We start from the raw sequence: 13512 nt of genomic DNA, 5'->3' as shown, positions 1-13512 counted from the left end.
GGTCACTAAATTTTCAGCCAACCATCTACAATTACCTGCTTTCATATATATCCCCAAAATCTCAGTCAAAAACCTACTGCTTTTCTCTGATGAGAAAAAGCTTAAATAATAATAATCTCCACAGATTTAGGAACTTACTTTCTGATACAGAGCTGAGGACTAAGGTGGGCACGGAGGCAGTGACGGCCAACATGTCTGCAAGAGAACCAATAGTCAATAAACATTTAGAGACCATTTTTAGTGTATCAACTTTAGTGTATCAACTTCTCTATTTTTGTACTGTGTAAGACTTTAGGGTGGAGGGGAAAATTAGGAATAAGATGAGAACAATGACAGTATCAGGATTTTGAGATTTATCTTCTAGTTGGAAAGCTACAACTTTAATAACTTGAGAATAATCACAAACATTATTTTCAAATGCAAAATAAGGTTTTAGCTAAACACAAATGATACAAGGTAGAAGAATAATCAGAATTGGTTAATACTCAACAAAGAAATATAGAAAGTGGGACTTCTCTGGTGGTCCAGTGGTTGACACTCCATGCTCCCAATGTAAGAGGCACAGGTTCAATCCCTGGTTAGGGAACCAGGATCCTACATGCCACAAGGGGTGGCCAAAAAAAGAAATATAGAAAGCAATTTTTTTCAAGCTAGGTCTTAAAGGAGGTGATGGTTAAAAGACAGGGTTTTTTCTGGGGGAAAAAAAAAAGGCAGAGGGACAGAATAAGCCACTGGCAACACCAAGAACTGTGTGTGTGCTGTGTGCTAAGTCGCTTCAGTCACGTCTGACTCTTTGCGACCCTATGGACTGTAGCCCACCAGGCTCCTCTGTCCAAGGGACTCTCCAGGCAAGAATACTAGAGTGGGTTGCCGTGCGCTCTTCTGTGGGAGCTTCCCCAACCAGAGACTGAACCCACATCTCTTTACATCTCCTGCATTAGCAGGCGGGTTCTTTTAGCACTACCGCCCCCTGGGAAGCCCCCCAAGTACTATACAGCTTAGCTAAAGCAAACACCTGCGCAAATGGATGAATTTAAAAGGTTTAAAGAACAGGGGTTTGAAGAGTGAGGGTCTAAGTATTAAACTGTTATTTTAGGGAACTACCACCAGGTTCTAGACAACCCGGATGACCTTGAAGTGAAAAAGGCCATCATACAATAATGCAAAAAATATGAGAATGCAGATTTCTCTGCTATCCACATGAAAAGGTACTTGAAGAGGATACACAAGCTTTCCACTAAAATGCTGCTATTTTTTAAATAGCAATCAATACCAGAACTGCTTTTCAAGTCCAAGACTAAAATGTGCCCAGCCACTCTACCTAAAGAAGCTCTGATCCAGCATTTACATGGTATCATGAAAAACACATGATCACTACACCCCTTTAACTCACATTATATCAAATCTTTAAGAAAGGTATCAGAGTGAAGCTCTGGGACCAAAATTAAAAATACACTGAGATTCTACAAAAGTTTATCATATATCCACTATGTACATGGGGGATACAAGATCACATTAAGATCCAACACTTCTAAAAAAAGTGCATGATGTCCCTCACATCATTGATATCAGAGGCATAAACATTTCAAGAACCTTATGTTTTACACTAGAAAACTAGAAGGGCCCACTACTGGAAGGAAAAATAATCCAACCAACACTTCCTTCAGCTCTTCCCTCTTCCCAGCTTTGGAGGCAAGGGGTGAATACAGACATTGTGCACCCAAGACTCCCAGAAAGAAAGAAGTGGGAACAAATCTCTTTATATCAATTGAAGTAATTGTGACTCTGAAGTTGCAGGGCACGCATTCCTCACACCAGGCTAGGTCCAGTTACTCAGCTACCCAGCGAGAGTTTTCAGATGTGGGTTGGAATCTACAGCACTCTCTGTCTAATGCTATTGTTTCCCAGACAAATACCAATGTAAACTTTCCACAAGGCCCTAACAGAATCTGGTTGCACAACTATATAACCTTATTTGAAATACGACAAGAGTAGATGTTTAATCTATCCTTGCCTTTCATGTGAAACCAGAAACCCTGAAAAGATTTCTTTTCCAACCCAGGAATAGCACTTTATGTTACAGCTAGAAAGTAACAGTAGTTGCCTTGTTTTGTTTTTAAAAAACCAGAACTTATAATTTCCATTTAGGGCTGTCCCTTTCTAAATGCACTATACATGTCTCCCCCTAAATGTAATCATTGCTCAAATTGTTTCTGAAGCTCTTCCCTGTATCGAGGCAACAACAGTAATGTAGAAAGAACACTGGACAAAGTAATAAAAGTCAGACTGGAGGTCTAGATTGCCCTAATGTATATAGTGAGTAACTGAGCTTCAGCTTTTTCATTTGTAAAATGGGATTGATAAAACCTACATTACTGATTACTAGAAGGATAACATGAGAAAATGTATAGGAAAGCACTCTCTAAACTGCACTATACCACATATATGTAATTTATTAATATTCCACTGGTTTCCCAAAGGTCTTTAGAATTCACATCACATTCTCTTTAAAATTCTTTGTGGTGTTAAAAATCTTCATCTGCTGAAAATGGATCTGACTTCTGGAAAAAAACAAAAGTTATTCAAAGCCAAGTCTATGTCATCAAATTAAATAAAAACCATTTTTAGTCCAAAACAAGATATAATATAATGACTTTCTTTTGCACATCCTCTACACCTGATCTGATGGCACATGAAAACTTAGTTTCATAAATGTCTGAGGTTAACAACAACATTAAAATATATAATCTTGAAGGACACAATGAAGAGCAATCATTTATACATGAAAGTTCTGATTAACTGTATGAGCATCCAACCAACTCCAGCAAGAACTCCTGAACTGATCTCCTAGCACCACCAATCTCTTCCCTATCATTCAATATAACCAGTTAAGTTACTGAAAAAGAAAGCTGACTTCATCAATCATCTGCCTAAAAGTCTTTAACAGTGAACTGGTATGCACAGTCAAACAAGGTCCTTCTCAACATGACCCAATCCAGTTCTCTAGAACTATTCCCCCACAAGTTCCCTTCAGCCCCCTATACTACCAAACTGAAAGTCACATTGCCCACAGATAGAGCAATAGTTTCTTTTGACCACATGCCTTTGCTCAGGCTATTCTGAGTGGACCTCCCTTACAGTCTGATAAAGTCATCCTTCAAGACCCAGCAACTCCCAAATGGCAACTTCACTCCTAAAAGGAAGCAGCCTTACCTGCTGCACCTGCTATGCTCCCAAAGCAACTGTTCATATCTCTAAATCAAAATTAGGTTGCTTATTAATCAATCTCCTGTGCTAAACTTTGAGTTCCTCCAGCATAGAATGGAATACTTTACATCTACAGCACCTATAACAACATGACACATAGAACAGGCTCAAAAAAATGGTGTGTGAATGAGTATGCTTATTTTAAAAAGCAGTCTTAAGAATTCAGACTTTAAATAAATTAAGCCTTGTTTTTAGAGGGGCTTTATTTAATACGATGGGCAATGCCAGAGGGTTAATGACTCTTGGTGGGTTTGTGCTTAAGTTGCATGAATATTACAAGACAGAAGCCTAGCTATTCTTAGCTTAGTTCTCCATCTAGGTCTTCTTGGCTTTGGCAAATCATTCCCTGACTATCAATGGAGCTTGTGCTACATAGCTGGTTATTCATCCCTAGCTAGTTTGTGAACTGTTCAGGGACTATACAGAATATAGAATACTATTCAAAATCTATAACATACAGCACTGCCATACTAATAATTTTTAGTTAACCAAGCATTAAAAACATTTAGAAATATTTCTCCTGAGTTCAAGTTATGACTATTTTCTTTTTTTTTTTTAATTTTTAAACTTTACATAATTGTATTAGTTTTGCCAAATATCAAAATGAATCCGCCACAGGTATACATGTGCTCCCCAACCTGAACCCTCCTCCCTCCTCCCTCCCCATACCATCCCTCTGGGTCGCCCAGTGCACCAGCCCCAAGCATCCAGTATCCTGCATCGAACCTGACTATTTTCATTTGCAAAGAAATGACAATCATCTAATCAATGACCCAGACTTGTCTAAAATAAATGGAATTAGTGACACTACTAGAACTAGAAACCAGCTCCCAGAATTTCTTAGAAGGTATTTTCCTTTGAGGTGAGATCAGCACATTATAAACAAATCCCTCTAGTGAAATGGAATTAGACCCCAGAACTCCCAAAAAGAAAAAAAAAAAGTTTTTTGAAATCTCCTACTTCTTTTAAAAAGCCCTTGTAAGAAATGAAGAGAGGTGTCCCTCCCATAAGAGTTTTGTACTATCACTAATGAATCCTAATAATGATAGTCCTATATAGCTCAAAATTAGTTTGGACATAGTCAATGAATACAGTGATCCTCACTTTCTAAGTACTAAACATGAAACTCCTAAAATGAACTGTTCAGACCCAACATGATCAATACAAGCTATAAGGTAATGCCACCAAAAAGCCTATGACATCTACTGAAATGTATATACCAAGGAATTTAGAAGCATTCAATTATGGTCAAACTACCTGTAATAAAGGAGGCAATCTGGCAAGACTAGCCCTGACACATTTTAGAAAGAGATACAATTGGAAATAACAGACAGGGAGAAAAATGAAGGATCAAGGTAAACCATTCCTGATCTCAACTCCCAAGAGCAATCATTTTGTCACAGAGAAAAACTAAATAAAGTCCGTCTATTTTTATGCCGAGTGACTGAAGTGGAAAGAGAACGAGAAGATATTTGGGGAAATCAGGAATTAAATCTCAACAGCATTTAAGCTAACTTTCCATAACAAATAGTTTCTAAAAATAGTGCTGGCACGAAACTGTGCTGGGATTTGTATCAAGTGCGTCTAAAGTCACTAAAGCGGCTACAGCTACACAGGCTGTGAGAACGAGTCCTCTTAAAAAGCGGACAATTCAGAATGGAAGAAAATCTAGGGTATTTCTCTGGACGAGCTGACACTGCAGAGAAAAACTGAGCTATCTACTCCCCTCACCCACCAAATAAAAAAATAAACTAAAACTGAATTTCCGGGCTGCTTTGGCGCAGCAGAGCGACAGCTATAGGCGCTGTTACTAATCGTCAGCCCGGTGGGGTTCCTGCACTTTCTACCAGGGGCCGGTTAGGAACTCGAACAGTGCCCACCCATTGCCAGCAGCTGGTGTTTGCAGGAGTAAAATGCAGAAGTACAGTACACCAAGATTCTTCTCGAAGCCCAAGCCCTAAATGAAAAAGTTAGAGCTGTTTTCTTGAGCTCGGCTCTGGCCGTGGCCCAGAGAGCAAGCTGGGGGAGAACTATTAGAAGTGGGGAAAGCAAAAGAAGCGAGAACCCCGCGACCCCTCCGTAAAACGGAGTAAGGAAAAAATAATCCGCCAGTGACTCCGAAGCTCTCCACGATATACAGGAGCGGCTGGGGGAGGGGAAGGGTCTCTAGGACTCGAGACTGCGTCGCCTCCACCCACGGGTCCTTTCCGTGCCCAAGCACGGGGTAAACAGCTATCAGCAAGACGTGAGGGGGCAATACAGGTCCCCTGAGGGCCGCCGGCACGGACTCCCAGCCCCAAACTAAAGTCACCTCAACAAGAGCGCAGCCATCTTGGGATCCGGCCTGACGGAAGTGACGCCAGACGGCCCCACCACCTCTGGGCGGGGCTTCCGTCACGTGACAACACCGACTATGTTAGAGGCTTGGGCACCTGTCGGGTTCAGTTTGTTGGCTGGTTTTATCTGCTCTCATGGTGTCTGCCTCTTTCTCTCTCAACTGACTTCTATTTGAAAGTGAGAAGATTTCGGCAGAATTGCGGCTGGGTCAGATTCTGCAGTGTACATTTCACCGCTGTACACACTGATTTGTTCAGCCCCACAAAACAGGACTTGCCTAGATTCTTCACTGAAGACGTCTTAGTCTGGTTTCACTCCTTCCCCCTTCCAGGTGGGACTAAAAACGTCTTATAGGATGATTGACACACCGAGGGAAAAGATACTTTGGGTTTACCCAGTATGGTATGGTATGGTATGGATGAACCAAGAGATTAGCATACTAAGTGAAGTAAATCAGAAAGACAAATAGGATATCATTTATATGTGGAATCTAAAATATGACACAGATAAACTTATTTACGGAACAGAACACATAGACAGCAAATGTTTAATTACCAAATGGGGGTGGGGGTGGAATAAATTAGGAGTTTGGGACTAGCAGATATAAATTAACTATATATAAAATAGATTCAAAAAAATAAAATAAAATAGATAACCAAGAAGATCCTACTGCATAGGAAACTACATTCAATATCCTGTAATAAACCGTATGGAAAAGAATATATATATATTACTAGATACGTGACTTTGCTGCACTTTGCTACTATTTGCTGCACTTTGCTGCACTTTGATACTATGCACTTTGCTGCATACTAGAAACTAGCACAATTTTGTAAATCAATTATACTTTTAAAAAAGTTTATTAAAGATACTTGGGGCTCCTTCCCATTCTTATGTGAACCTTCTTCACCAGAAATAGTGCACAAGTTGAGATCCGTCGGGGAGAAACCCTCCCAGACCACTATTCGCCAAGGATGGGGAGCATCCTCTAACCACCTCCGTGAGCTTTATGTCTCACAATTCCTGGGCTTGAGCTGCCACATGAGCTAGATGTCCACTAACAACAGCGCTGCCTTGTTCCTTGTTTCAGGGCTGTGTGGGCGACACCCACTGCCAGAATAACCTGGGGTGAGGGTGGGGGAGAGCTTGCTTTGATTTGTATGCAGGAAAGCAGTTCTGAGGAAACCTAGCACAGCAGTCACTTCCAGAGAACTTAGGACTTAAAGGAGAAGCAAACAAGTGGCAAGGAATGGAAGAGAGAAAAAGTCTGCCCTTTTTGAGGAGGTGGGGTGAGAAGAAGTGAAGGAGACAGCAGCCCAGGGCAACTCCTGTTCTACAATAAAAACATATTCATCACATTAATATTCAGATCTTATTTATATTTAGCACTCCTGTGCTTTTCCTTTCAGGACTTACATAGGGGAGATTCACTTATATCTGCATCAAATGAAAATACTATTTTGCATTTCTATAATGCTGTCAAAGAAAGCACTTTAACAGGCCTCTGGTTTTGGAAGAGACCTTTGAGGCGCTCCAACCTGCTTTTCTATCTAGTTCAGGAATCTCCTCTGCAACACAGCTGACAGCTGATCTTCAAGACTGTGCCTTAATGTATTCCTTAATGGGTATCTCAAAAAAACAGGTTTCATTTAATAAACAATTTAGTCTTTAGGAAGTTGTTATGTTAGAGTTTTCTGCTATTGATCTTCCAGTCATTGGCCCTCTGAAGTTTCACATTAACAAATCCAATGAGTGTCTTTTTCACTTAGCTCTTTAAATAGTTTCACTTAACTTATCTGTCTTAAAACTCAGCTCTGACTATATAGACACTCCCATTCCTATCCCCAAATACAAACCCCAAACCTTCAGCAAATTCTTATAATGTACCAAATTAAATCCACCCCTTTAGTCTGTCATTTAAGGCCCTCCACAAACTGACTTCAGCTTTCCTGTGCAGCCTCCTTTCCTGTGATGCCTGTTCAAGATCCCCCATGTCAAGTCAAAATGGGGGATACCAGATCTGCCCTGAATATTCCCCAGACTTCACAAATCTACCCAACGCCTCCTCCACACACACACACATGCTTTCTTATCTCTTTATCTTTGCTCTTGCTCTTCTACCTTCCAAGATGTCTGCACTGCCAATTTCTCCTCTTCAAAATGCCATGCATCCTTAACAGCTGGTCTGCATCTAATACTGACTTATAGACATGACTCCCCCTTCTTCTGAACTTCATTTATTAAATGAAAGTTATTTTTGTGTTTAATATCTGTTACACAACTTAATCTTGCTAATGTAGCTCTGCATGCCCTCTTTATGCTCTTGGCACTTTGTTCATCACACTACTATACCAAGCATCATGGTTTATTATAGTTCATTGTTAATGGGTTTGTTCTCTGATTCCCCTCTCTCTGCTTCCCCAAACTAAATTTTGAACTCCTTGAAGGAAGATCTTAATTTTTATTCCTCTATTACTCAACTACCCACATACTCACATACTCATCTATGTAGCTGGCACTCAATGTGATTTTGCTGCCTTGCTCTTAACTGAAATGGACTTAAACTTCAGCATGAGGCAGTGAAGAGCTTCCTGAAAAAGAGGGTAAGATTAGAGGATTATCCCCTGGATATTTTCCCATGGAGAAAAGGTTTTATCTGGAAAGAATCACCCAAGATGCAGAGAGATGGAAAAAAAAGAAGACTCCCAAAGGACCTGGTCATCTCAAGAAGCCTGTATTGCAGCCCATAGTAGTCAAGATAGTAGGGATATCCTGTTTTCAAATTTCTCTGGGGCTCGCTAACTCCCAGGGCTCTAGAGGAGCCACTCTCAGGCAAGGAGACTATGGAAAAACCCCTTTTCATAGGTTTAAGACTCAGGTTCTCCTGCCCATCTGTCCCTCAGAGAAATGTGTTTGTGTCCCTTTTTCTGTCCCTCTCCTTCACCCCCCCCCCACCACATGACATTCCAGCCTAGGCCAGGGGGAGGCCAGCAGACACAAAGCCTTCAGTGTGTGGGGTGGTATGTGACCCCCAACCCCTCCACCCAGAGGACACAATGCCACTTCTGCTCCCTGCACTCTGCCCCGCTCCCCACCACCTCTCAACTGCACATGCCAGGCTGCAATTGGTTACTGGCTCAGGACAGCCCCCTCACACTGGGGTCCCGGGGGATTTTAAGCGGGTTCCAGGAACCCCCGCTCAGTTCCTTGTCCCCCACTCTCCCAACTGCGCAGGCGCTCTGGGCCCTAGCCCTGCCCCAGCGATGGCTCCTGGGGCTCCCTCATCCAGCCCCAGTCCTATCCTGGCTGCACTACTCTTCTCCTCCTTGGGTAAGTTGAGCTGACCCAGTCTGGGAGCCCTGGGGCTCAGGTTGTCTCTCAGCAACCTTTCCATGGCCTTCGCTGCACTGCCCTCTGCAACCAAAGAAAGAGTGAGCAAGAGCAGGAAGGTGATATTCTCTGTAGAAAAATATATATACATATAGTTTGGAGAGAAGCTGTTAAGATAAAGGTATTCTGTGAAGGGAGAAGGGAGTGTAGAGTGTTTCCGGAACCAAGGTGGACTTGACTGGATAGGGGTTGGAAACTGGTCCTTCTCATTCCTCAGTAGTGTAGGAGGTAACTTAACCTTAGTCTCCCCAAAGAAAAGAGTCAGGGAACCTGATCTAAGGGTGGAGCCCAAGGGTTGTGGTCCCAGCTCTTTGGATCTGCTGCCTCAGTTTCTAACTGCATCTGTTGTCCATTACATGGGTGAACAGAGTACAAGGGAGGTTCCATGAGATTCCAGGGTCTTGTTGCATCTAAAGCTATCTTCCACAGAAGCTGGCCAACCCTCCCATGGCAGATGCTGACTGAGCAAGAAAAACTCAAAGCAGGGTTATCTGAATGGATCCTTCCCCTCTCCAAACTGCCCTGAAGCCTGGTGCAATGGGCGAGAAGTAGGGCAAATGGGAGAGAGAGGGGAGGAAGAGCTGTTTAGAATGTCTGAGTTTCTCTGCTGTCAGCTCCTTTAGGGCTAAACCCAGAATCTAGACTCCTCTGGGCTGTACTGGACTATTTGAAGGTACCCTAAGAAAATGTTAAGGATAGGGAATTGGAGAAGGGCATGCTGAGGGAAATGAGGAGAGGGAATCTTGGAGTTTAAGAGGGAGAAAGGGTACTGTCCAGCATCTGCCCCACTCATAGAACCATTGAACAGAGCTGAAGGGCAGTGGTTTATACTTGAACAGGAGGAATAGAAGTTAGATCCAATGAATAAGCTTACTTGTTACATTTGGGATTCCCCAGAAGGCTCCAAGGCTGAGTTCCAGGATGTGAATCACTGGTATTACATGCTGAGGTGGGAGATTTGGGACTGTGGAGTTGGGGATGGGATCGGGGGAAGGGGAGAGGAGGCATAAGCCCCCAACACTGGTCAATGGTCAGACAATGGGTCTCTATTTATTTGGTTGCTTCCTCCCCCTCCCATAGAACAAAAGGGTCTACAGTTGCCCCCAGCCAGGGCCAACCCACACACATAATCTCCCTGGAATGGCCTTCCTTGTATGGGTGAGTCTTGGGAGTGGCACTGGGCCAGAATGGTCAGAAGGAGGGTGAGGAGGGTCAAATCAGAACCACAGAGGGCTCACAAGCAGAGTCATCTGAGTTTGGGGCTTGGGGCGGGGGCGGGGGGTGGTTTCCTGCTTGAATCCAGCTTCCCCTGAGAGGGCTATGAGGTGCTCCCCTCCCTGACCCTTCCAGTCAGGAGCAATTGTATGGAAAGTAGGGATTCAGCAATGAGGACAGTTGGGCCAGGGAAAAAGACTTACAGTCTCCAGTTATCTTCATCTTTTCTGCAAGAAACTTGAGTTTGCCATTCTGTGAAATACTATGCAGCAATAATATTGATCACTAGGCATCAATGTGGAACACCCTCCCAGACACCTGTATTCTTTTATATACGTATATTCTTAAGGAAAAAAGTAGACTGTAATGCAATATATGTTTTTTAAAAAAAGCTTCATAGAACAAAACTATTTGAGTTTATGCTGAGTCTGATACAGAGAAAATGATCACACATTAAACTAATAACATTGGTTCTATCTGGAAGGAGACCACAGAAGAGGAATTGGTTGGGAGCTGTCAAGACAGACTTTAGCTTTCTTTATCTATACTGCTTGCATAGTTATAAGAATGCACAGGGTGTTACCTGTATAATTTATAATAAGTTTTAAAAATCATTAAGCCTGCATCTAAAGGATAGCTTAAGAATTAGATACTGATCTAAAGGCAAAGGAAGATTCTGGAGACTGAATCCAACGTCTGAAAGTCCTCCGGAGAACTCTGGTACTGTTGTCAAACATGCTGAAGAACTTGAGCCAACACAGTATTTCTACTCTTCTATTCAATTAGTCCAGAGAGACCTGGGCCTCAGAATTCATCATTTTTGCCCCAATCTTCGCTATGGTCTGTGACTCAGGCTTGACTTCCCATTGGTCTCAATCCTTCTATACTCCTTGCCGGGCCCACCCGTGCATCTGATTTCCCCTCTATGTTTGCAGTGCTCTCCCCTGTCCAGGCCATTGTGGTCTACACAGACAAGGAGGTCCACGGTGCTGTGGGCTCCCAGGTGACCCTGTACTGCTCCTTCTGGTCCAGTGAGTGGGTTTCAGATGACCTCTCCTTCACCTGGCGCTACCAGCCCGAAGGGGGCCGTGATGCCATCTCGGTGAGTGCCTGGGGGAATACTGGGATTGCATAACAGAAAGGGGGTTTCAAACAACCACAGGAAAGAGAACTTGGGCTAAGGAAGGAGAAATCCTTTTTGAGCCGTAACCCCAACTTTGGCAAGGTAAGTGGCAAGTCTTGTCTCCCTGCTGGGACCTACCAACACTGACACTCCCTCCCCAGCCCTACCGTCTCCAGCCCAGAATCCTTCACCCTGAGGCGAGAGTTGCATGCTTCCCCTCATTCCTCACAGATCTTCCACTACGCCAAGGGACAGCCCTACATCGATGAGGTGGGGACCTTCAAAGAGCGCATCCAGTGGGTAGGGGACCCTCACCGGAAGGATGGCTCCATTGTCATACACAACCTGGACTATGGTGACAACGGCACTTTCACCTGTGACGTCAAAAACCCCCCAGACATAGTGGGCAAGACCTCTCAGGTCACGCTCTATGTCTTTGAAAAAGGTGTGAGAGGAGGTGGGACGGGAGTATGGGAGGCAGTTCACAGAGGGGATCAGGCCTGGCTGAGAGGCTGGGGCAAGGGGCAAAATGCCCGGGCTAATGCCCCTCACGCTCTGGGACAGTGGGCAGAAGGCAGCCTTGTTCGGATATCTTAGATCCCCAGCCGCAGGGAATAGGTGTGTGGCTAGGAACCAAAGACACTTGTCTCTGCTCATTCCCCACGTGTTTTCCTTGCCCCGTTTAGTGCCTACGAGGTACGGGGTGGTGCTGGGAGCCGTGATCGGGGGAGTCCTGGGGGTGGTGCTGTTGGCGCTGCTGCTTTTCTACCTGATTCGGTACTGCTGGCTACGCAGGCAGGCGGCCCTGCAGAGGAGGCTCAGGTAAAGGGCGGAGTCTGACACCCCTTCCCCGACCCACTACTCCCGGTCTCTGGGCGGAGACTACTTCGATGGGTGGGAGGGTGGAAGGGAAGACGAAGCCCCCGAATCCACAGCACACCCTTTCCCTGCAGTGCCATGGAGAAGGGCAAATTGCACAAGACTGCGAAGGACGCCTCAAAGCGCGGCCGGCAGGTTAGCGGGGCTTGGGAAGCCGCCGGGCAGCCCGTCGAGGGCGGGCTGGGAACAGTCAAGCCCTACCCAACGGGTCCCTGATGCATGCGCTCCTCCCCACAGACGCCGGTTCTGTATGCCATGCTGGACCACAGCAGAAGCACCAAAGCTGCCAGTGAGAAGAAGACTAAAGGGCTGGGGGAGTCTCGCAAGGATAAGAAATAGCGGTTAGCGGGCCGGGCGGGGGATCGGGGGTTAGGGGCGGAGGCTTCCAAAGGCCCTCGGGTGGTGGTCATCGAGATGGAGCTACGGAAGGATGAGCAGAGCGCGGAGCTCCGGCCTGCCGTCAAGTCCCCCAGCAGAACCAGCCTCAAGAACGCCCTCAAGAACATGATGGGCCTGGACTCAGAAAAGTGATCACCCGCCCCAAGGCCCTACCAGAGCAGGGGGACCTCCGGTCCTCTATCCCCCGTCTAGGTGCTTTCCTCCTTAGCTCCCCAGCCCTGCCCTGCCCTCACTTCCTTTTGAGATGTAAGTTTCATTCCAGACTTCCTTACCCAGGCACTTCATATTCTCCCCCACTTTCACCCCCTGGCTTTCTGGAAGCCCAGGCCCCATCCTATCTTCCCCTTGCCCCAAGGACTGTGTGTTTGGTGCCTGTTCTTCTGGCGCCGAGAAGAAAGGGACCTTGATACCCCTGCCTCAAATCCAGGCCACCTGACGTTTCGATCCCCTGCACCAGCTAGCCTGTCCCACTGGCTCTCTTCTTTCTGACCCTCCATCCCCTCCTTCAGGTGGTCAAGCTCCATACTCTACCCTCCTAGCTAACACCCAGGTCACCCAAATCAGACTCTCCTTCAGGGTTTATTTAGGTTGTTAGTTATTTTTTATTCTTTAATCCATTCTTCTTTGTTTGTTTATCTGTACCCATGCTCTACCCTCCCCCCATGACTGAGTACCAATGACGTCATGTGGCTTTTGCAATTCTTCACCACCACCACCACCACCCCCCCCTTTAAATCCTTAATGGAGAGCCAGCCCAAGCAGAGCAGCTCCTGATCCTCAAACCTCAGCTACAGGAATGGTGCCCCCTGATCACTCTGGAGCACTGTTCTGGGACTCAAGGTGATGGGAATGGAGAGAGGGAGACAAAGGATCCTCACAGGTCAGGGGTTGAGGAAGGGGCA

General features: G+C 45.1%; 2 protein-coding genes across 2 annotated transcripts in view; one reads left to right on the top strand and one right to left on the bottom strand.

Moving 5' to 3' along the window:
• The window catches only part of SDHC (succinate dehydrogenase complex subunit C), a 30289-nt gene extending 24654 nt beyond the window's left edge, over positions 1–5635 (bottom strand). The window contains exons 1-2 of the mRNA XM_005909219.3: positions 5579–5635; positions 139–195 (exon numbers count right to left, since the gene is read on the bottom strand). Coding sequence (XP_005909281.1) covers positions 139–195; positions 5579–5598 — 77 coding nt within the window. The 5' untranslated portion in view covers positions 5599–5635. The remainder of the gene's footprint in view (positions 1–138; positions 196–5578) is intronic.
• A 3176-nt stretch (positions 5636–8811) lies between these two features.
• On the top strand, positions 8812–13170 carry MPZ (myelin protein zero). The gene is made up of 6 exons (XM_005909218.3): positions 8812–8934; positions 11145–11311; positions 11564–11777; positions 12019–12154; positions 12286–12346; positions 12449–13170. Exons 1-6 carry the CDS (start codon positions 8868–8870, stop codon positions 12548–12550), a joined length of 747 nt encoding a protein of 248 aa, XP_005909280.3. The 5' UTR covers positions 8812–8867; the 3' UTR covers positions 12551–13170.
• The last annotated feature ends 342 nt before the right edge of the window (positions 13171–13512 follow it).

Source organism: Bos mutus, chromosome 3 (genome assembly GCF_027580195.1).
Source record: "Bos mutus isolate GX-2022 chromosome 3, NWIPB_WYAK_1.1, whole genome shotgun sequence".
Classification (NCBI taxonomy): domain Eukaryota; kingdom Metazoa; phylum Chordata; class Mammalia; order Artiodactyla; family Bovidae; genus Bos; species Bos mutus.
This window is presented reverse-complemented; position numbering and strand designations above follow the sequence as displayed.

What these genes read in the sequence shown, in the direction of transcription:
- MPZ (XM_005909218.3), top strand. Translation starts at nt 8,868, where the DNA reads ATGGCTCCTGGGGCTCCCTCATCCAGCCCCAGTCCTATCCTGGCTGCA. An exon ending in GCTCTATGTCTTTGAAAAAG is followed by an intron (nt 11,778 to 12,018) that starts GTGTGAGAGGAG and finishes TGCCCCGTTTAG; the next exon opens with TGCCTACGAGGTACGGGGTG. An exon ending in CCTCAAAGCGCGGCCGGCAG is followed by an intron (nt 12,347 to 12,448) that starts GTTAGCGGGGCT and finishes TCCTCCCCACAG; the next exon opens with ACGCCGGTTCTGTATGCCAT.